Here is a 23723-nt window from a genome sequence, read left to right as displayed (position 1 = left end):
AATGAAGAACCATAGCATTTAGGAGCAGGGAACTAGGAAATGGTCAGGAAATTGGAGGATCTCCCCTACAAAGTCTTCCATGCACAATGTTGCAGTAATTTACAGAAAGCATTTACAGAGTTGCTTTTTGGTGTGGCGGGTTCATAACGGCAATAAAGCTGTCCCAACTTTCAGAATTTTCTGTACATTTTGAATGTGTTGAAGTTTTAATAGGAAATGATACAATGTGGGAGGGAAAACAGAGATCCGTCACTGCAGAATCGTCATTCTCCTGATCTTACTTACAAGGTTCTCCTTGGAAAACATCAGCCATCCTGTCCCAATAAGCCCAGTACTGCCCGGCCAGCTCTGATAAATATGGGTCTAAGGTTAAGCAGTGTGATAAGTCAGAAGGCACCAAAAACATTTATAACATTAATATTCCCAAAGATTGTGGTACACATCAGCATGGGGAGTGCTTTGTTGGAGATAGCAATGAGAACTCAAGAGCCACATTTGCTGTGCTTTGGAGGGGGGGATGTAGACTTTATGAAAATAGCAAAAACGACAAATATATTCAGATGATGGTATCCCTTTCCATGAACACCTAAATAAACTCCTTTTTATATAGACAGGTGATAATATTTCAAAAGGTGAGTTCAGAGTAATCATCATAAAATGCAATAACATAAATACCTTGATGACTTGTTCTTCATCTAAGCTAAAGCTCCTGATTAAGAAGCTCTGATTCTTCGTAGAGAGACCACTCTGCAGCATACTAGCAGGGGACAGGCTTTTATATTTGGGCTGTGGCTGCTTTCCAAAGAACTCAAACTATAGTATTTTGCAAACGTTGAGGAGCATATGGTATGGCAGCACCACTTTTCTCCGCACCTGCTTCAGGACTATGAAGGCAACGCAGCACAGCAGAAATCAATGGTTGATCTGTCCAGGATTTCCCATGGGGCTCTCTCTAAAAAAAAAACAAACAGATAATGCCCTGGGATTAGGGGAGTCAAACTTGCATAACCAGTTTTCCAGTCACAGGACTTTTTTGGCTCTATTTAGCAACCTGTACCTATTAAACACCACTGCCCCGGTTTACATGAATGGGGAGCCAGCAGTGTGTGTAGGTTAGGGCAGCAAATGGCCAGGACATTGTGCTGGCCAATAGTCCAATGTACAAAGACCACTTGGTTTTCATGGACCTGGAATGCATTTAGTGGACTAAAACTGGAAGTACATTTGGGCTTTAATGACTGGGAAGTTTTTATGATGAAGCAACAAAAACAGGTGCACTGTTTAATGAATCCGCCGTTCACAGGTATAATCCTTACATACCAAGGGATTATATTACACCATGACAATCTAACTACACAAACAGTCTGCTGTCTATTGCAGCTTCATATTGAATAGATTATAGCTAAAATCAGACGTGCAGTAAACAGCACCAGTTCACCAAACCACATATTATTATTACCTTTTATTTATATAGCACCAACATATTACACAGTACTTTACAAAGTCCCTTGTCATATCACTAACTGTCCCTCAAAAGGGCTCACAATGGCCCTAATATAGTTCTATGTCAATAGAACCAGTTTTTGGGGAAACCCAATTTACTATAACTGCATATTTTTTGGATTCTGGGAGGAAATCTAGAGGAGTGACCTAAAGAAACCCACACATACCCAGGGAGAACATACAAACTGCATGCATATAATTGTTCAGGCTGAGATTTAAACCTGGGACCCTGCATAGGCCATAATGATAGCTATCATGCCACATTAACACATCATTCAAGGACAAACTAAAAAGATAAGTCAAAATAATTTATGTTTGCCTGGACCTACATGTAGTGCAGCTGCACTTATTCTAATTAAAAGGAACTAAACTCAAAAGTCCCCTAAAACAAAAAAAAATCCACTAAAGCTGCGTACACACCTGCAATTTTTGTCGTTGGTCCCCTTCCCTTTCATTAGGATCGGTTGTCGTCCATCGTCCGTGGATCCGGCAGGACGGTCTTTCGGACGATGGACGACAACGACTGTACACACGGCAGATTTTCTGCCCAATAATTGGCCGATGCTGATTATCGGGCGATAAAAATCTGACTTGTGTACGTAGCTTTACCTTTAATCCTGCAGCCCAGTCGATCGGTCCAAAGGTCTCTTCCATCGGGTCCCGTGTCTTCCTAGCGTAAAGCGGTGTGGGTGCTGCCAACTTCTCCTCTTCTTCTTCCTACGTCACCTGACCTAGGCATGAGATCGGGTGATGTAGATGGGAAAAAAACATGCCGATTTCACTGTGCATGGGTGAGATTGGCATTTTTTCCCCCTTTTCACATAAAGGCTCCCTCTCCGCATGCCTGAGATGCTCCCGGGATGTCTGATGTAGGTATCCCCCGGAGGCTTTGCGGTCTGTCTAGACGATCGTGAATTAGGGGGCAGTGCTAAACTTTTTTTTTTTGCAATAAACAAAAAAACAGAATTTTTTCTTTACATAACAGGGTTGTCTACCTTTATATGTAAAGTGAAAATTGTGAGTTTAGGTACGCTTTAGGATGCTATATACATTGCCTGAGCGAGATCAGCTGCAGAACGCTTCCATTAAAATGCAATATTGCAATACGTTGAAAGTGTTCTAAAACACAGCAGACCCCTGATCCATTTGCTAAAGAACCACAACCGCAGGGCGGTTTTACATTTTTGTTTAGGCGATGAATGCATGGCATGGGCATAGAAGTTGAAATTGCAATCGGTTAACCGCACAATTGCCAAGCGCCCATCTGAACTGAGTTACATGGCTGATTTTTCATTAGATCCTTGCTTGTCTGATGACCTGAATACTCAGTGGAAGCAGATTGCTGAGCTCCAGGAATAGATGAGGACTTGCTCCATTGACTGTCATGTGAATGCACCTTGCAGAGCTGATTACAGCCAGGAAAAGAGAAGCAAGGTCACATGAGCAGCAATCCCCTCCACCCCCTCCATGATGTGCTGAGCATTACTACAGGGAGCACCTCCAGCCTGCCTGCACATCTGGACCGACACTGGGATCAGCCTGACCTTCAGCTGCTGCTACCGGTCTGCTGGGGGCCCCATCCCTGTGCGAGCATCTGCAACACCCAGCTATGGAGGGGCCACATGCCAATCCGTGCCGACTGAGCCTCCATGAGCACAATGCTGCCCACTGACTGCACACACAGCGATCCCAGGCTGCCACCCCCAGCAGGTAAGTCGTACAATCCCTGGCTGCGCCTATACATGCCTTGTGATTGTGCCGATCATGTACACATACTTGTCACCTTCTTGTCACCAGGCGATCAGCCATGCCATGCAAGCAGGGGGCATCAGGGGCATGCACAGACTCCTCATATCTGCCAACTTTTAATTGAGTTTATGTAGCATGCATGTAACTGAGAAATCATGTATTAGTGCTGAGAGCTCTATTTATAAAGCAGGGAATCTGATATTCACTGAAACATTCCCTGGTGGAGAATCAGTTACTAAAACACATGGACAGATTTTTCATCTTGTAGCACTGATAAGCCTCATAGCATGGAACTCTTGGATTTTCATCTGACATGATTCCCCTTCCAGTGACATTTGGAAAATGATTTTGCCATGCATGTTATTGGAATGTGCGGGCATTTGTATCCTCACCCTGCGGCTCATGCATTCAGATATAAGGATGGGATGATAGGCATAATTCATCCATCATTGCCATGCCTACAGGGCAATATTTGGAGTTCCACTGATTATTAAAGAATATCCTTTCTGTATGTTATCAGTATCATTCATCTTCATTTCATTCATAGGAGCTATTCCAGAAAGGTGACCCCTGGGCCAGTGGAGCCTTGTGCTTAGGTTCAGCTACATTCTCCATTTTCTGGTCATATTTTTAGAACTAAAAATAAAACTGGGGAAGAGATGTGAGATGCTGGGTGGAATACGGCTTGCATAGAGGACACATGGGTCTTGATGAGCTTTTTAGCATGGGGCATGCATACAGGACACATAAAGAGGTCTTCTGGCCAGAAACAAGACATGTTATACTGTATAGGGCCACTTAAAAAGAAACTCAAAAATGCCTAAAAAAAAAAAAAATCCACTTACCTTCAATCCTGCAGCACAGTCAATCGGTCGGAAGGTCTTTTTCATCGGGTCCCACGTCGTCCTGGCATACGTACGCGCCAGGTGCTGCCATCTCCCCCTCCTCTTCCTGGTTCTTCTTCCTACATCACCTACCCAGGCGCGAGATCGGGTGACGTAGGCTGGAAAAAAAACTTCCTGATCTAACTGTGCATGCGTGAAATCGGCACATTTGTCTCTTCTCAGGAAAAGGAGCATCCAAGAGCCTTCCGGGATGCGTGACGTAGGTATCCCAGGAGGCTTTGCGCTCCCATTCATTCTTGATCGCCAAGGTGGTTGAGAATTGGGGGTCTGTGCTGCACCTTCTTTATTATTAAAGAAAAAGTGTGGCACTTAAAAAAACGCCCAAAAACCCCTAAAAAAGAATTTTCATATTACATAAAACGGTTGTCTACGGTTTTATGTAAAGTGAAATTTAGGTTCGCTTTAAAGAGGTCTTCTGACCAGAGATGGGAGATGCTATGTAGCCTAGGTGATACATAAAAGACACATACAAAGATCTTGGAATGGTATGTAGCTTGGAACATCCATAGAGGACACCTAAAGAGGTCTTCTGACCAGAAATGGGAGATACTATGTAGTATAGGGCATGCATGGAAGACACATCTGAAAAGATCTGGAAATGCTATATAGCATAGAGCTGTTATGGAGGACTCCTAGACTGATCCTCTGTCCATAGAATGGAGATGCTATGTAGCATACATGAAGAATACATTAGGAGGTCCTATCTGCAGAGATTTGGGATGCTATGTAACATCCAAGGACACATAGGGAGTCTTTCGGCCAGAAATGGTGGGTGCTATGTAACTTAGGGCATGCATAGAGAACACATAAAAGAGTCTTCTGTTCAGAGAAGGAATGCTATGTAGCAAAGGGGATGCATAAAGGACACATAAAGAAGTCTTCCGGTCAGAAATTGGAGATGTGCAGTGTAGGGTATGCAGAGGGGACACATACACTGATCTTCTATTGAGAGATGGGAGACTCTTTGTAGCACAGGGTGCACATAGAAATCCATAAAGAGGTGCACAGTATTTTGCCTTTCATGTGTTTTGGTGTGATCCTTCTCTGCATAGAATTGCTGTCTTGTGTATCCCCACTTTCCATCCAGAAATATGATGGGTGTAAGGAATAAAGACTGGATATAGTGATATGAACACAGGTAACAGGATTGTGTATCCCCCCCATTCCTTTCGGTGGTGGATGCCAAATGAAACACCTGATAGTTCCCAGTAGGGCTGGCAGAGTTCCGGCATTGGAGCTTGCACCTGGTTCTATTGCCTGGAGCTGATCACATTTTTAGGTAAGTTTCAAAGCTGGATCAAAGCTTCAAGAATATCAGCAGAGTTGAAATTAGGATAAAACTGAGCTCCTAAATCTAAAGCAGATTGCTAGTAGCTGATAGTGCTAATTGACACAACAGTAAAATAATAAAACTCTGTATGTAACTTGTTTTGTAAAAGATAAATGAATGGCTAAATTGTGGAATAATGTTTGTACTTTCCTGGATATATGTTTACTATGCAATATCATGTAATAAACCTTCTTGTGAATATGTTACATCTGAACATGTTAAGTACTAAATACTGATTTAGGGAGTATGTTCTTGTTCTATACATTAAAACAATTTTAAAGCAGAGCTCCATGGGGTGAGGGGATAGAAACATACTATAATATTATTTAAAAAATACAAGTAATATGCTTTTCTTACAGTAGTTACAGTTAAACCGGCAACTTTTGCAGTACTTCTTTTCTGCCTCTAGATGTCCTCAGTTTTCAAGGTTGAATGACAGCTAGCAACATTCACCCTACTTTTCTGAGCCCAGACTGTCAGGGACCCACCCCAGTAGGTGTCTGGGCATTGAATATGTTTTGCTTGGATTTTACTTTTTTTTCTCTTTAGAAGGCTTCTTGTCTATATATATACTGATTAGATTGTTTTGCTTCCTTTTGCACCCTGAGCTCTATACTTTTTTACAGGTAATTTAAAAGACTAGTGCCTAATCATAGTCAGGTACTTACTGTTTGCTTTAAAGAAAGGTAATATAATATGAATTAATAAATGCATTCATTTGTGTCTTTATCTTGAGTTTAGCACATGCAATGTTGTCTCTGTATTTCTTTGGAAGATAAGCTTGTCCTCTTCTCCTGTATCCCTGTCTGTATTAGTCTGTTATTTGCAACCCCTATTTAATGTACAGCGCTGCGTTATATGTTGGCGCTATAAAAATCCTGTTTATTAAAAATAATAATAATAATAATAATAATAATAAAAACACTAACATATATCTACTGCCATAGACATGAAATTATTTTGAACATAGAGCTATAGATGTTCTCAGCCTCTGTTTATGGGTAATAGTATGTACTATTAATTCCCTAAGATCACCCCACTTATGAGAACAACCAAGGATTACAAATTCACACTGCTGTAGTGATATAACTTTATGCTAGGATCCTGGAAATATATAAATGCCAAATAAATCCTTGTGAATCACGTCAGTTTGCATTGTCTTTCACATTGATCAGTCTATGTAGTCATAAGTAATTATTTGTTTAAAGGTAAGCAGTGTATGTGACAAGATAAAAAAAGTACAATAAAAAGCCAATAGTTTAGCCAGCCAAGCAATCCATAAAAGATGACACACAGAAAGTCATGACAGCATCATGGTGTTTGCTATGTAACCTTTTAACCTTGTCAGGGATAGAAAGAGTGGTGTATTGGTCCTGCTAATTAAAACTCATCCTGAAAGACTCATTGTGTAATGTATTGTGATGCCATTAGTCACATAGATCACTCCCTTAGTACATGTCTTTTACCATGGAAATGGTTTTGTCATCATTTCTAAGCTTTATGTGTGCTGATTGATACTGCGGGTCCAGTATAGTGAAGTCCCAATAATTGGCTCTTGCCAATTGCTCTCAGAAATCTAGTCTGCCTACTTTAAATAATCCAAGCAAAACAAATACTCATTGCTAAATAGGCATTGTAGTGTAAGGAAGCATGTCAGGCCAATTTTAGGGAATATTTGACAGCCATTTCCTCAAATTCACCTGAGAAAGACCTTAAAAAGGCCTGGATAAGGCTGTGCCTAATGGTTGTGCTGTATATTTGCAGCTCTTTATTTGGGACCCAGGCCCAGAGGGTTTTGGAAGAAATTAAAGAAAACTCCATCCCTCTCCCAGGTCAGTAATTGATGGTGGCTAGGACACACCTGGCTGATGATAATAAAAGGGTCCATGTATTTGAGTATTAGGGGGAGTTGGAGCTTTAGGCCAGGTAGCTGAGGGGGAAAGGTTGTGTGTGGCCCACATGGCCCATAAGGCCTGTATGTAGGAAGAGCCAAGAATGTCTTCCAAAATTTTAGGTCAAGTGGACCATTAGTTCTGGATAGTGTGCCGGCGAGAGCAAAGAGGCTACACTTTATTTTTGTGATGATATCATTTATCATTATTTTATTTTTATTTAATCAATAATGATTTATTATTTCAACATGAGAAAGTAACACACTTCTTTCTATTGTTTCAGGTGTAAGGATACAATGTGTGGTAGAAATCCCACTTTTATGTATATGTATGAATGTCACAGAGATGACTAGTAATTTGTGGATTTCCATTACAAAGTGCTAATATGTCTGTTATATTGTTCTTTCCTGGTGGAATATTTTTATTTTTCACAATGCATTTATTTTAGATTATCTATATGATTTCTTAGCCAGGTGCCTTTTTATGGTATGTCACAGGTGGTTGGTATCTTCTAGAAAGAGTTCCAGGATAAAGCAAACTATCTTAGCAGTTATTACTTTTTCATAGTTCTTCCATGGCACCTCCAGGTGTTTTTGTTTTACCTGCAGTAGGTTTATGTAGGGACTTTTATTCTTTCTACTTCTTCGTTTGTTATGGTAGGGGGGATCATTACTGGGGATGTTATCATGGGGAATCCCTAATAAAAGCTTTGCATATAATTTGTTTTTTTTCAGTTGTGTATTACTTTTATTTTTTTATCATGTTTGAAAGGTATATGGAATAAAGATCAGTACTGACTGGAGGTAAAACAATGAAAAGGAAGCCAAAGAGTGAAGCCAAGGAAACATGATTCACATTTACTATTCCACACTGTGATTTAGCCCCACTTTGTTTTATAATTACACATTTTGCTTTATTGTGTTTGCTTTGTGAAAAGTCACTATTTTTATAAATAAGAACACCTTGTTTTGTACCAGAAACATAATTTCAGTGCCTTAATAAAACAACATTCAGCCATGCCTGTATTTCAGTGACCGGCGTAGCACGGCAAACCTTTCTTCTCTTTTATCATTTTGTAGCATATGCACTTTTACAACAAACTTAGCTAACCTATTTGTGACTAATTTGGCACCATCATTCTTTTTTCTATGGTTGTTGTAATGTTAGATGGTAACTTGAAACGGTGGTAGAGACTGATGTGAATAGTTCTGTGTATGGCTGGACTTTTCCCTTTAGGACTGCACAGAGAGGTCTATTTATAAAACAGTAAACATGACATTCACTGATACATTCCCTGATGGAGAATCTGCTTTAATGGCAGTAATTGAATGAATGTCAGATTCACTGCTTTATAAATTGATTTTAAAGTATTGGTAAATAGCAATGTAAAAAGTTTTTTTCCCTCACGCAACAACAAGTACTTATAAACAAGAAATGACCATGATTTCAGGTCATATCTGGATTCTGCAGTGATCACCTCTGGTATACCACTGTCAATGGAGTTTAGGGGAAAATAATACAAGTTCAATCCAGTAGGATGTCAAATTCAGTTGATTATCTTTAATCCAAAAAAATCAAGTCGTATGCATGGATTCTACATGTATGTGTAGGATAAGAGTGACATAGATACCCCAGTTTCTTTAGCCATTTCTCCGATTACAAACCATTACACCCAAACATTTCAGATGTCTGTGTATTTTAAACATAGACTTATCTTTATGTCTCACAATATTTAATTATTTTATTTTTGTAAATTCAGTGAAGATGTAACATTCGTAAACTAAATCATGTCATGTCAGTTTACAGCTGTCATTTGTTCAGTCCCTCCGGGATATATGCATTTATCTTGCAAATACAGAAATGTGTAAAGGAGAAAAAAAATCAATATTTAGCTGTTTGTGGCGGATTTGGACTGCTTTGCTTGCCACAGCTATGTGATCTTGCAGGACGCGGCTATTCAAGTGGAAGTCCATCTGCTGAAAAACTGTTATATAATTTTAGGTCCCTCTAAGCGATAACATTTTTCAGAATGATAGCTATTCTCTTCTATTCTTTGTATGCTGCAGCTTGTAAAAAGAACAAAGTGAAATAAGTTAGTAGAAACTATTATTTTCTCACTATGTTACTGTTATTTATAGATACTTACTTCTAGGTATAATCATTGGTACAAGCATTGCAAAATGTGAACATGTTTTTTATTTTGCAAAAAGAAAAACATTTAAAGGTTTATTCCTAGACTTGAGACACAAAACATAAAGATTTACTGTCTTATAAGGCAAATCTAGAAATGTCCTTGTTCCACATTTAGTCTTGCAAGAAATGAAATGGTGTACTTGCTGCGTCTTGATTATAACTCCACCAGTCATCTGATCACCATTTATTAAGGGACACCTCCGATATAAGGGAGCTAAGCCCTGATCCTTGAGCAAGTTGGCCTCCCCCACTCATTGTGGAACAAGTAATTTTAGGTTGGTACAACAGAATATATCAGCCGCAGAAACATTATTGGTGACTAAAATGTTTCCATTTCTTCACTTTTTTTGGGCTGCTGTCACAATATAAGTCTTCTCTATTATACCTCAGATAGGCAGATAGTTAGTTTTTGGTGCATTGGGCTTGATTTAATAAAGCTCTCCAAGGTTAGGGAGGATACACTTTTGCCAGTGAAGTGAACAAACCAAGAATGGACATGGTCTAGAATTAAAAACATTTGCTAACAAATAGCAAATGACTTTTAAGAAATCGATTCCAGGTTTGCTGGATCACCCAGGTTCACTGATGAAGGTGAATCCTCTCCAGAGCTTTAATAAATCAGCCCCATTGACTCTTTCCACGTGACTCACTTCATCAAGGATTGTACAGAATATATGTTATTTTTGTAAAGAACAAAAGGATTGGGAAATATAATTGTTTCGTCTTCATTATTGGTACAACAGATGATTTAGAATATTTTCATTATTATTGAAGCTAATAACAGCTACTGGTGCTAGATCCCTATAAAACACAAGACATTATGAGCTGTGCCAAATATGTCAATGGTAATACCAAGTAATATATTCAGTGCAGCAGGTTCTGTTTCCAATCTTGGCTCCTCTGACACAGATTCCGAGGAAATAATACATTTCTTGTTTTTTTAAACTGTTATTTTAAATGTTGTCAAGGTAGCACTGGAGAGCCATTCGGCAGTCAGTTGTACCCATTTTCTTACCACTCAATATAAAATTGTTCTGGATTTTTAGAGAATCATTGTTCTATTAGGCTGGGTACACACGTGCAATTGTTCTCTTCCGATAATAGGCTCAGGGCTGATATCAGACGAGAATCTTACGTGTGTACAGCGCTCGTCATTCATCGTCCGAACGACCGTCCTGGCGGATCCACGGACAATGGATGACAAATGATCGTAATGGAATGAAAGGTGGAGAGAGCACAGCGGTGTGCCTCTCTGTTGCTCTCCCCCTCCCTTCTCCACGGAGCAGAATGGTGCTGTATGCACAGCACTCGTTCATGCATCGTGCAGTCGTTAGTCATTCATTAAAGATCTGGTCCAAAGACAATTATTGCACGTGTGTACATAGCCTTACTGCTACATGGGGCTGTTGCTTGTGGAATGGCTTGCTTATCTCAGCTTGTGATGTCAAAGGAGCATGTGGATGTCAATGAGCTCTGTTTATAAAATGGGAAATCTGACATTCCCTCAAACATTCCCTGGTGGGAATCAGTTACTACTATTGAAACATATGGACCTGGGAGATGTTTGAGGGAATATTAGATTCCCTGTTTTATAAATAGAGCTATTGTTTATGAATTAGACAAGACATTTTCTCTGTATTTTGGTTACAATTACCTAAAAATCAGTACCTCATGCCTTTCTCCTTCATACCTTTGCATTGCATACAGTGCGTATTGACAATCTCACAATTTCACATTGCACTTTGTGCTAGTTGCTGTGCCTCACCACACTCATAGGGGCTCACACTTTTCTATTAAATGCTTTTTTTCTGCAAGCAGAACCTTTATAATTCTGTTACTTGTCTTCTACTTGAGGTGCCCTGTACCTGTTACACGAAGTGCCGCATCCCTTTTATTTACGCACAGTGCCTCATGCCTCTCTACTATACACAATGGGCCTGATTTAGTAAAACTCTCCAAGATTAGAGAAGATAGACTATTATGGAAGATCCTGGATGATTCAGAAAACGTGGTTTGGAACTGGTCAAGGATTGAAAACATTTGCCATATAATATAAATGATTTTAGGAAATCTATTCCAGGTTTGCTGGTTTACCAGGGTTTTCCCATGATAGTTTATCTCCTCCAGTCCTGGAGAGAGAAGAGAGCCTAATTTCTCTCCATTTTTGTGGCCATGTTTATTCTAGCTGTAAATGGAAATATATACGTCAACGACCAGATATTGTTTTGTAGCTTTTCAATTCTGTCAAATCATTTTCTTAGTTTAGTTAATGTATTAGTACCATGTACCGCATTAGGCTGCCCAGTTTATGTCATGTACAACACAACATGTAAACCGGTGAGTATATTATGTACAGTACAATATAAAGAGTTGGAAAGCCTCCAGTATGTCACATACAGCACTTGCCGAGTTGCCATATTGGTGGAGGCAGAAATGGTTTCCCACTTGTTTAGCCAGATGAAAAATGACTTTATTGGAGGGTTGGTTAATGGTCTTCCAAAGAAGAAAGTTTAAATATGTCTACATACTCTAAATACATTTTTGCTTAAAAGATAGCCCTTTTTACTTTTTACTGTACTTTTTATTTGCGCTGTTATATCTTAAAAAATTAGTAATATGTCACTTGGTTTGTAAAGCCTTTAGGATTTTTTTTCTGGATTCTGTCATTTTTCCAGGAAAGAACTTTAGAGCATGACCTTCTAAGAGGCGCTAGAATGATCTATATTTAGAATGAATAGAAACAAATATTCTCTTTATTTCTCTCAGCGGTGCATTAAAATGAGTCAAAAAGATTTTAAAAAAGCCCCTCAGGAAGGACATGTATACAAGGAAGAGTAGGAAGCAGTAGAAATTATATATCTTGGGAGCGGGGAGAAGAAGTGAAGAGAAGTTACACCTGATACGTGTCTGGAGCAGAAGAGATGTGAGGAGGACAGGTGACACTTTACCTGTCGGGAAGAAGAAGATGTGTGGGTGATGAGTGACAAGTGACACATTCTTGGAGAAGTGTGAAGAAGATGTGAGGAGTAGAAATGACACCTAAATCATGTCTGCAGGTTAAGTGAGGAGATGACAGGAGGATGAGTGACAATTGGACAATTACTAAAATTATCTCTATAAGTGTGAAACCAAAACTTGATCAAAAAAGATAAATCTGTAACTTTCTTTTGCTTGCATGCATTATGTGTTCTATATTTGTCCAAGTCTATACAGCCTTTATGTTACTCTTTCAACTTCATATTTGCTGAAGTGGCAAATGTTTTAAGAGTTGCTTTCTTTTTTTACATGCATTGAGGTTTTGTCTTTGGCACAAATGTGTTTGCAGACAAGGGATTAAGATTATGTTGTATAATAATATTAGGATTGTGGTAGTGAGAAGGGTTCATTTTAGGGTTATGCCTTGTGTACGGGGTGCTTTTTGGGTTGGGCATTGCAGTTCAAGCTCTGCTTAAAAGTTTATTAGTACCATTCTCTCAAAATGTGTTGCTTGCTACCTTTGGAAATGTGCACTTAACCCCATGCCAACAGGATTTTCAGGGGGGTTCACGGTATAGGATCTGCAGATTGGGTGGACGCTCTACAAGTAGGAGCTGCCTGGTGGCTCAGTGGTTAGCACTCTGGTCTTTGCAGCGCTGGGTCCCAGGTTTGAATGTCAGCCAGAACACTATCTGCATGGAGTTTGCAGGTTTTCCCCGTGTTTGTGTGGGTTTTCTCCGGGTACCCTGGTTTCCTCCCACATTCCAAAAAACAAGCAGTTAGGTTAACCGGTTTCTTCCCAAATTGACCTGAGACTGTGGTAATGATATATGGCTATGGTAGGGACATTAGATTGTGAGCCCCATAGAGGGACATTTAGTGACATGACTATGGACTTTGTAAAACGCTGTGTAATATGTCGGTGCTATATAAATACAAGATAATAATAACATCACAATTACTCTTCTTTGCTATATTCTCAGTACAGGGTTGCCTAAAGTCTTTGGACTATATTATAGCCTTTAAAAATTAAAAGTATCCGACCCAGAAAGAAAAAGCAGAGCAGTTGCGCTGTGTGGGGGTTTATGGATAAGCCGCACAGCAAGACACAAACAGGATTATTGTAATTATTAAAACCAGCTTGTTATCAGTATCTGATTTCTCTTTGTCTGCTTCCAGTATTGGTGTCTGTGAAAACAAATGTCTGAACATTGTGCCAAACAAGTCAATGTAATTAATCTTATTTTTTTCTGTTTAATGAAAATTAATCTTTCAGCTGATTTGTTAGATGTTCTCTAGATGAGATGTTTTTTTATCTTTGATATTGGTGTATATAATATATATAACATTACTTTTTATTGCTTAAACTAAGCAATGTTGGCTTCTCTCTTTCAGCATGGACTATGAAGCTGCCCAGCTGGAAAATCAACATGTGCACAGCGTCTATGAGAGCACAGCTCCATACTTCAATGAAGTGCAGAGTAAAGCTTGGCCAAAGGTTCGACAGTTTCTGCTGGAGCAAAAGCCAGGCAGTCTCATTGTGGATATAGGTAAGGCGGCCAGCGGCCAAAATTTATTGGGTCTACATTGCTCCGTTTCTAGTTCAATTTAACAAATGAACTGCAATAGTTACCTATACAATATTTTGTATTATTAATCTTCATTCTTAATTATAATCAATGTAATCTGTACATGCTGTGTTGTTTAAATTTCAAAATGAACAGTAAAATTAGTACTGATGAATGAATTCTAATATTTAGAATCACATGACTCAAATCTTTCTTCTCCTTAAAAGTAATTTGTCCATTTAAGTTTTAGGTAGTTTTGAGTTATTGAGTAATGAGTTATTTTCTTTTACATTTTGTGCATGTAAGTTGGCCACCAGTAGATGGTGCTATGTTCTCATTTAAAGTGTGTTACAAACAGCTTGTCTTTGACAGTTTTGATCCGTTTAAGGTGAAGTTTCATGCAATGCCACTAGGTGTCACCTGAGTATAAGGGCATTTTCAAAGCAAAGAAAATCTTGGTTTATACTTGAGCATATGTGTATGTACACTGTACAATGTATATACGGCACTGGACTTGTATTTATTTGATATATTTATTGCCAGGACTTGATAACCCTGGCAACATACGTATTAAGACACCTTTTAATAGATACTTTAGTGTAGTTAACAAAACTTTTATGGTGATGTTGCAGGTCTTTGTATAAAGTCCAAACCTGCTTTGCCATCCGGTCGTTGAAAACTGAGCATTATGATAACTCCTTTTTAGAAAATCAACACAACATTCTGGAGTTTGCTGGAAGCAACCTTACTTGAAAATGTACTCTTAGAGGGAGAAAAAAGCCCACAATGCAGTATGTTAAAATATGCTGTATGTGAACAATAACATGCAAGCTGTAGTGCAAACAAGCCCAAAGTGTAAATGCATTACTCTTTGAAGTGTGTATCTAAAATGTAGGTGTCCCTTTCCCCTACATATTAAGTATATGATCTCCTTTGATCCGGGGAGCATGTATTAGGGAGAATGTAATTCCAAAAGCATGCAGTGAGGTTAATTGGCTTCCCCCCAAAAATTGGTCTTAGACTGTATAAATGACATATGACTATGGTTGGGACATTAGATTGTGAGCCCCCTTGAGGGACAGTTAGTGACATGAATATGGACTTTGTACAGCACTGTGTAATATGATGGCCCTATGTAAATACTGTATAATAATAATAATAATAATAATAATAATTATGTCTTACCCTAATTCATAGTCTTGCAGTCTTTCTTCCCTCTGGTTAAGATATTGACAAGTAGTCTTATCACCTGATCTCTCCCTATTCCTCTTGGCCATTGCTCACATTGTGGTGCTAGAGGGGGACCTTCCTCATTTTTTGCAAGTGTAACAGAAAACTGAGCACCACGTGTCATCGACCGGCAGAGTCTGTCTTGGTGAACCCAGCTTCTTTTGTAAGCAATGATGTAGGAAGAGTATGGAATGTAAGTGAGATATGTTCTAATAAAGTGTTTCTGAAATAGGATTCCTCCGGAGGTTGCTGGAGGTTCCATGAGCATTTTGTGACTCTCAGTCAGTTGCTTCTGACACCATTGATCTTTTTGGCTATCTGTAAGGGTGACATTATGCCCAATGACCATCAACCCATTGTGGATATAGTAAATATAGCAGAGGTTTCCCATATTAAAAAGTTGAGAAACACTGTTCTAATACATAACGTATTTCTTAGTAAATTTTCAAAAATGAACAGACATTTTTTGCACAATAACATAGAAAATAAAAGTCTGCTAAATCTGCTAATGAGTGTGATGATTTTTATACCCTTGCATACTTAACACATCACTATATCACAGCGCTTTTCTATTAAAAGCCTTCCCTGTATTAATTGATTCCCGCAGCCCTGCAGAGACTTGCTATATCCTGTTCTATTAATGGCTTTTGGTTGCTTCACACATTGTTTGTGCTTCCAATTAACATGGCTTGGGTAAAAGTGCTAAAAGTCTATTTTCAGTGACAGGGTTTTTCTATTATTTTATTGCCCATTGTTTGCTAAATGGATTGTGAAAGGTTGAATGCTCTGTTCTCATTTTAGCATTGTCAGGGGTAATAGGGTATTGTACAGATTACCTACTGTATACAGAACTTGTTTAACTGTTTTTCTCGCTTGCATTTTGTTGAAGTGCTCTAATTCTTTTATAAACTGAATAAGCTACATGAAAATTAGTTATAGAGAAGTTTATTTCTGTCTTCATCTATCCCAGCATCTCCTGTTCATTGAGATGGTGCTTCAATGTTCCCCCCAGCCCCTTTTAGCTGGGCGCAGCACCCAGCACTTTTCAGCAACCACCTGGCTGTTTTTTGGTGATTACCTAAGAGTTGGGTGACAATTCAGGGGCTTCCACCTGCCTACAATTTCTTCACACCAAGCCTAAAAAAACTTCTGGGTTAAGCACTGTGCTTAAAGCATTTGTCTTGCGGCTGTGGTTACCTTACGTTTAGGAAGTGATACCAATCTGTTCCAGACTGCCTTTGTAAACTAGGCCTCTTGTCACAATGGCATACCTTGTGCATTTTCTCAATATATAACTGTGTAATACTGTATCATTGCATGAAGCAGTGTTTCAAGAATGCCAGCCCAGTAACTGACAGGTATGGAGAACTTTGTAAATAAAAGGAAAATGTCACTGGCAAAAAAATAAAATAAAAATGTAAAATAATTATCCCCTGAATGGCAGGCAGTGACTCCTATTCTTACTGGTCGCTGCGGTTCTATCCGCTAACCAACATGTAGTACTATATCCTATTGTAGCGGTGGGAGGATGAACACGCATTGCAAGAAATTCAGACATCCAACACAATTCTGAATCTTTTGGCACTTTCATAAAGAATCATCATTAGACTGTTAACACGGTGCACTTCTCTTGCTAACCTCTGTATATCCTAGTTATTAATTTAAAGGGGAAAAATCAGCAAAGAACTTGTTTTTGTACTTGTAATTAGAAATAGAATTAACTTCACTGGGAATGTCTGATTCCATTATAAGCTTCTGAGAAGGGTCTTTTTCCTTGTATTATGCTGTGTACATATTCAGTTTTTGTTTCTGGAAATGACCTTTCATGATGGTTTCCAGCGACAAAAGAGCGACAGATGAATGTTCAAGCGTTGTACACACAGCACTGTTCTGTTCTATGGAGAGAAGAGGTAGGAGAATGAGTGAGTGGCATCCTGCTGTGCTCTTCTCCATTGACTTGTCGTTCTCTGTCGGTTATTCTCTGTCAACTGCTGTACACCAGAGACGAGCCTGACTGTTTGTATTGGGCAAGAATCATCTCACATGTGTACATCTCCTTATAAATATATTCTATTCCTGGAGGAAATACACAGACACATATGTAGGTGTGGAATAGAAGATGAATGCTGTAAAAATCTAAAAATTTGGAACTTTTTAGGCACTTTATGTTAACTACTTAAATTATAAATACAAATTTTAATTTTTTCTTGACGCACTTCATAGACAAAGTCCACTTCATCAGGAGCCAATTCAGATCTACAAATTACATGCATAAATATCTTCATTATTCAGAATATTTACTAATAATAATATACTATAGATTTGAAAAATTATTTACTCATATGAAACAAAGTTTACTTACTTAATTACCTAATCAAATATATTTCTCAATCAAATATATTCCCTAAAAAGAGACAGTCCCCTTAAAACTCCATTATAAGCAAGGGAAAGGGACAGCTCACTCTGTAATATTGCATATAAAAGTTAACATCCCTAATTATTCTCATTATAGAAGTGGACTTTGTGGAGAAAAAATTGAGTATATTAACAAAAACATCATTGTAAACATCATTTGTTTTCAATGATTTGAAATAAATAATTGTATCAGAATGAGAGAAAAACTTGTGATTTAATTATAATAATTTAATTGGTATTTACAAATTAAGTCATTAACATGAAGGGCCTGATTTATTAAAGCTCTGCAAGACTGTAGAAGATACACTTTAATCAGTGAAGCTGGGTGATACAGAAAATCTGGAATGGATCTGTTCCAGGATTAAAAACATAGCTAGCAAATAGCAAATGACTTTGAAGAAATCCATTCCAGGTTTGCTTGATCACCCAGCTTCACTGATAAAGTGTATCCTGTCCAGGCTTGGAGAGCTTTAATAAATCAATGTTCTTGGGCTCTACAACTATATAAGTAATATCTGGGGATGCGGCACGTGTTTGGATGATATAATCACACCTCCAGAAGAAAAAATACTTTGTTATGCTGTAAAAATGAGTCTATGGGCACCTAGGTGAGAATGCTTCCAGGTCTGTACGGTAGTACAAGAAATGTAAAATAAATCTGTTTTCCCTTTGCAGGCTGTGGTACAGGGAAGTACCTGAGTGTGAATACCGAGACCTATAATCTGGGCTGTGATTACTGTGAGCCTTTAGTGGAGATTGGAAGAAATAACAACCTAGAAGTCATGATGTGTGACAACCTGAATCTCCCGTTTAGAGACCGATGCTTTGATACAGTCATCTCTATTGGAGGTAAGTTGATACAACTTAGAAATAATTAATGATTTATATTTATTGTATGTTGAATTAAAATATTCCCTGAAGTTAGGTCTGTTCAGCTGCAGCCATGAAGAGTCATTTGTAAACCCCAACTTATCAAATTTACTGCTGCTGAGGAATACTAACACACATGTCCAGATCTCGGCCCTCAAGGACAGGAGTTGGACAGCTTTGGTTTAAATATTCTGAAAGTAAAGAATAAAGAACAATACTGCCTTTTAAATACATCTGTATGTGGATCAGAGGACACATACCAACTGTAGGCCAAATATCTACACAGGGAGAGTTAGGGAGTCTCTCAATTGTTCTACATGTCCAGTGCAGGATTATGTACTCACCCTACATAACTTGTTGTAAGGCTATATTCAAACACCAGTAATCAGTATAATTAGGGATTTAATGGCTGAAGCAGCAAGACCACTACCTGTGTTATTTATGTTGCTGAAACATGAAATTGGTAGTATCTAATGAGTGGGCAAGGTATTTCCGTTTGCTTATGGCAGCGTTCTGGAACACAAAACACCCTGAAAACTACATATTTAAATACTGAATTGAAAGTATTAGAGTTGCAAAAGTAAAAATACACCAACAAAGAAGTTCAACAACTAGGTTATAAAGATTTTGTATGATTATACACATGTTACTCTAACAAAATATGAACTTTTCAAGACTTTCACAACTTTTAAAAGTTGTAGTAAACCCTTAAAAAATTAGACCAGGCAGGCTCTTTATTGCAGAAGTAACAGGTGATTTATTTCTGCAATAAAATAATCTTACCATTTTGACTGAAATTTTTTAAATACAGTCACCTGCCCATTCCATCGCAGGTGCCACCATTTGGGTTACATGCTCCTGGGAATTCATTCAGTTCCTGCAGCCCCAGGGAATGCCAAGATACCTGGCATATCCTAGCATCTCACCATGTGCAGCTCAATGTTTTTTAAAAAGTGGTAGCAAACAGGAAGGTTATTATGAGTGATAATGAATTTTCATACTGTAGAGTATTGATGGACAGAATCAAACCCAGCTTAAAAACCATTTGTTCATGTCAAACAATATATTTCCTTTGTCTTGTCCATGTCTCATGCAATCATTCTTTAACTCTGTAATAGATATATTTTTGATTTGCTCCCTTAATACGGGTAATTTATTTTTTGCAGTTACATGTAGTGTATAGAAAATGGTGACATTATACAATTACTAGTAAGTTGTTCGCATATAATGTTCCTGTGTACTTGAATGCTCATGAAACATTTTATAAAGCTTTTACTTTTTTATTGTATGAGCTACTGTATTCCTTTAGAATCTTCCAGGTCCATGTGTTTCAATGGCAGTGTTTGATGGAATGTCAGATTCCCTGTTTTATAAAAAAGCCCTATAAGTAAAGTCATTTATTAATAAGTTGTTAATAACTTCTTTTTGGTCCTAGTAATTCATCATTTCTCCACCAAACAAAGACGAATTCGTGCAATAAAAGAAATGGCGAGAATCTTGCTTCCAGGTGGTCAGATAATGCTTTACGTTTGGGCCATGGAACAAAAGAGCCGCAGGTTTGAAAAGCAAGATGTGTTTGTGCCATGGAACAAAGCCTTGCTGCCTCGACGCACCTCTGATACAAGCCAATGTGAAAGCAGACAGAACTCTGCTTTGAATGCCAAGCAGCACAACACAACCTTGAAGTCAATGAACGAGGCTGAGACTATCAACTTACATAATCTCAGACAAACATTGGAATCTAAACAAGCACATCATTCTGGTAACTGTATAGCAGCAGAATCATGCTGCATTAAATTTTCTAATGAAGACACAAGACTCTACAGTGCCATTGGGAGATCTATTCGTTCCTGGTTCTTCTCTCGGTCCCTCGATGAGTCCTCTTTACGGAGACAGATTGACAAAATGAAGTCCCTGAGCCCTATGAGTGGTTGGGTGAATAGTACTGTATCTGTGCAGCCTTCTAGACACTGTAGCCTAGACCTCGGACACCAGAGAATAATACTCAAGGAGCACACTTTTGATGATGATGATGTATTCATTAAAAACAGTTCACATGAAAAGCAGCAGTGGTTCCTAACATTAGATCCTTCAAACACAGAAAATGGGAGGCACTGTGAATTGGCTCAGGATGGTACAAAACAAGCCAGTTTTCGGGCAGAGTCCAAGCACTGCAGTTGTATTTGTAGCAATGAAAGCAATATGCGTAACCAAAGCACAGTCTTGCATAGAACGTCTACCACCGAGTCTAGCGATTCAGTCCTGGATGAAACAGTAGCTGCCAGTGATCAGGAAGCTGATACTTTAGACTACAATGCATATTTAAGATATTATCATGTGTTTCGTGAGGGGGAACTTAGGAGCCTTTTAGAGAGTGACGTCCCAGAATTGCACGTTATCAGTTGCTGCTTTGACCATGGTAACTGGTGTGTAATTGCAGAAAAGAAGTGATCTTGTAAAGATTTGGAGGCAGCCGACATTCTCCAAGTGAGCTTTAAAGGAACCTGCTAGAATCGAAATATGAAATATGAGATCTCTAATTTCGGAATTGCTTTGGGGATGCATGGTTTTGGGCTGCAATTCATACTTCCTTCACTACTACATCCACAAGCATGTGCATTTCAGGCAGGCCTAAAGGTTTGGCTATGCAACATAAAATGAGTAGTATGACTCATGAGCACATGTAAATGGCTTCAGTGTAATCAATTGGTCACAACCAGGAGGTGGGAGGAGAGAATATGCATTCATGATATATTGGATTTTTACATATTTTATCTATTTGTGAAATGCCTGATATGGTTATATAAAGAGAGTTTGCCTAGGCATCATCATATGGAAGTGCTTTACTGCTAATATTTGAAAACGATATGCTAAAGATCTATATTCAGATATAACACATAAAATCATACTACTCATTTTATGTTGCATATACAAACTTTTAGGCCTGCTTGAAATGCACATGCTTGTTACATAAGTAAAGCCCTGTGAGTAGTGAAGGAAGTATGAGGATGGCAGCCCAAAACCAACTTTGCCTATGGACTGGAAGTGCTGCTCATTCAGGACTTGTGTCTTCCTTGTGGCTGTTGTCACCCCGTGAAATTAATGATATGAGCCTTGGTGATAAATCAGATGCAGATTACTTACTGTAAGTATTATATGATTCAAATCTGACTTGTCATAGTCTGTGTGAAGGATAAGTTTGTTTAAATTTAGGTGTCCCAACCTCTAATATTATTATGCTTATTGCAAGCCAATGATTGACCAAGTAGTGAGAAGAATAAAGATGGCAGCCCTGGAAAATACTTTTATTATATCTACCTAGACATCTACTATATCCATGTAGACAGGAGTCCTTCAACATGGTATTAGGTCTGTGTGTGCGTCTTTAAGTGCCGACATCCACACAGTGTAAATGACTTTTATCATTGCTGCTGTCACCACTTTATTTCATGTCATTCTGTTGATGTAATAACTTTTTAAATTTTTCACCCTCCTCTCAAGTTCACCAACTTGGTTTCCCTCCACAAGTTCATTCTTATATTTCCCAATGGCACATTCCCACAATGTATGCAGCCCAGTTATTAAAATTCGGACCTGCAGGGGGTAACTGAGTCTGTGTATGACAAAGGCTGGGAGAATTGTTCATTAGCTTCATGGACATGTGCTTTAAGCTCGTTTGGTGCACACAACCACATTAATTTATTAGCTCCTAAAGGGCCACTTTTGACGAGCTTTATAATTACTTCTCACCCCATACATGTCAATAAGAATGCAAAAGCAGCTAAATGCAAGTCACAGGAACCTGCAACAAATTCTGTTATGTATATTCCAGCTGGTGCAAGGCTTCAGTTCTGTATGAACATGTTAGCTCCATGAGATATATTTACTTTCCTATAACATGGTTTATCTGGGCTCTACAGTTTCATAATTTAGCAGGTGATATGTCGTATTGCTGCGCAATCATTCAGATAAAATGATATTCTACAGAAGCAGTTACTGTAAAATTTGGACATCAGACCACCAAGCAGTGCAAACAATCCTGCATTTACATTCCAGTGGTTGGTGCAGTGGAGGAACCCCTCTATCTCTATACAAGTTCAAAGCAATTGCCAGATTTTAGTTTACCCCAGAAATGATGTGTAATAATTAGGATTAACATAATCATAGATAGTTATTAGTTCTATATTTTAATGTATTCAGTTTTTGTATGGTAACAACTTACTACCTTTGTTATTTATTTAATTTGTTTTTAGTGCAAAACACAATACTTGAAAATATTTTATACAAATTAGCCATTTGCTCATAATCATATATTTTTACTATGCATGTTTCTCTATTGTAAATGTGTTTTAATTTATTTTTTAATATAAAAATGAGTATTAAAGCAATACTACATGTTAAAATTATTGTCATTGTCTCATCCACACTTTATATTACTTTATATTAGCCACGGTGGTTCAGTCCTGAATTTCAATGTGTTTAACCTAATTACAGATAATGCATCATTTTGAATAAAAGTTTATTTGCTATTCTGTATCAGGTATTTTAACTCAATTAATATATCATAATTAAAGTGAAAGATGTTCTTAAATGGTAGCATGGTTGTAATTATTGCTTGGGGTGTCAAGTGAAATAAATATCTAATATCTGAAATTACATGTTTTTTTAAGATCAACTGCACTAACAGAAAACATCTGACTTCCTTACTATATGCTTTACTGCAATTTTTACATTCAGCCCAGATCCCCAACCCCAGTATTACTTTTTTCAACCACTAGATGTCCTTAGTCTGACATCCAACATCATTTACAAACTTACTCTGACCCAGGCTGTCATGGACCCACCCCAGTCTGTGACTGGACAGTAAGGGGGGACAGCACAGTGATGTTCCTACCTTGGTGTCACTTCCCTCTTATCAGCATGATTCTTTGCAACACATGAACTGATTGACTTCTTGTACTCTATCTTCCTGTTTTACTCCAGCTTTGTTCTACAGGGACTAAAAGAAGCCTACACCAGGTCTACTTCAGGTTCTAAGAATGGTTGCATTTTACATTAAATTATGTATTAAGAATATAAATCTCCATTAATT

The 23723-nt window shown here is 38.2% G+C and overlaps 1 protein-coding gene across 2 annotated transcripts; it reads left to right on the top strand.

Annotated features, from left to right (window-relative positions):
* Window positions 1-2821: 2821 nt before the first annotated feature.
* Window positions 2822-23227, top strand: TRMT9B (tRNA methyltransferase 9B (putative)). Of its 2 annotated transcripts, none has more exons than XM_072406200.1 (4): window positions 2822-3213; window positions 13944-14098; window positions 18437-18610; window positions 20067-23227. In XM_072406200.1, the coding sequence occupies exons 2-4, from the start codon at window positions 13945-13947 to the stop codon at window positions 21080-21082; spliced, it is 1344 nt and encodes a 447-aa protein (XP_072262301.1). In that variant the 5' UTR covers window positions 2822-3213; window position 13944; the 3' UTR covers window positions 21083-23227. The 2 variants fall into 2 exon arrangements, with proteins under 2 accessions (XP_072262301.1, XP_072262302.1); XM_072406201.1 differs by lacking the exon at window positions 2822-3213 and adding an exon at window positions 13748-13778.
* The last annotated feature ends 496 nt before the right edge of the window (window positions 23228-23723 follow it).

Source organism: Pyxicephalus adspersus, chromosome 3 (genome assembly GCF_032062135.1).
Source record: "Pyxicephalus adspersus chromosome 3, UCB_Pads_2.0, whole genome shotgun sequence".
NCBI lineage: Eukaryota > Metazoa > Chordata > Amphibia > Anura > Pyxicephalidae > Pyxicephalus > Pyxicephalus adspersus.
Note: the sequence above shows the minus strand (reverse complement) of the source record. Positions and strands in the feature narration are given on the sequence as shown.

What these genes read in the sequence shown, in the direction of transcription:
- TRMT9B (XM_072406200.1), top strand. Translation starts at nt 13,945, where the DNA reads ATGGACTATGAAGCTGCCCAGCTGGAAAATCAACATGTGCACAGCGTC. An exon ending in CAGTCTCATTGTGGATATAG is followed by an intron (nt 14,099 to 18,436) that starts GTAAGGCGGCCA and finishes TTCCCTTTGCAG; the next exon opens with GCTGTGGTACAGGGAAGTAC. An exon ending in TACAGTCATCTCTATTGGAG is followed by an intron (nt 18,611 to 20,066) that starts GTAAGTTGATAC and finishes TTTTGGTCCTAG; the next exon opens with TAATTCATCATTTCTCCACC.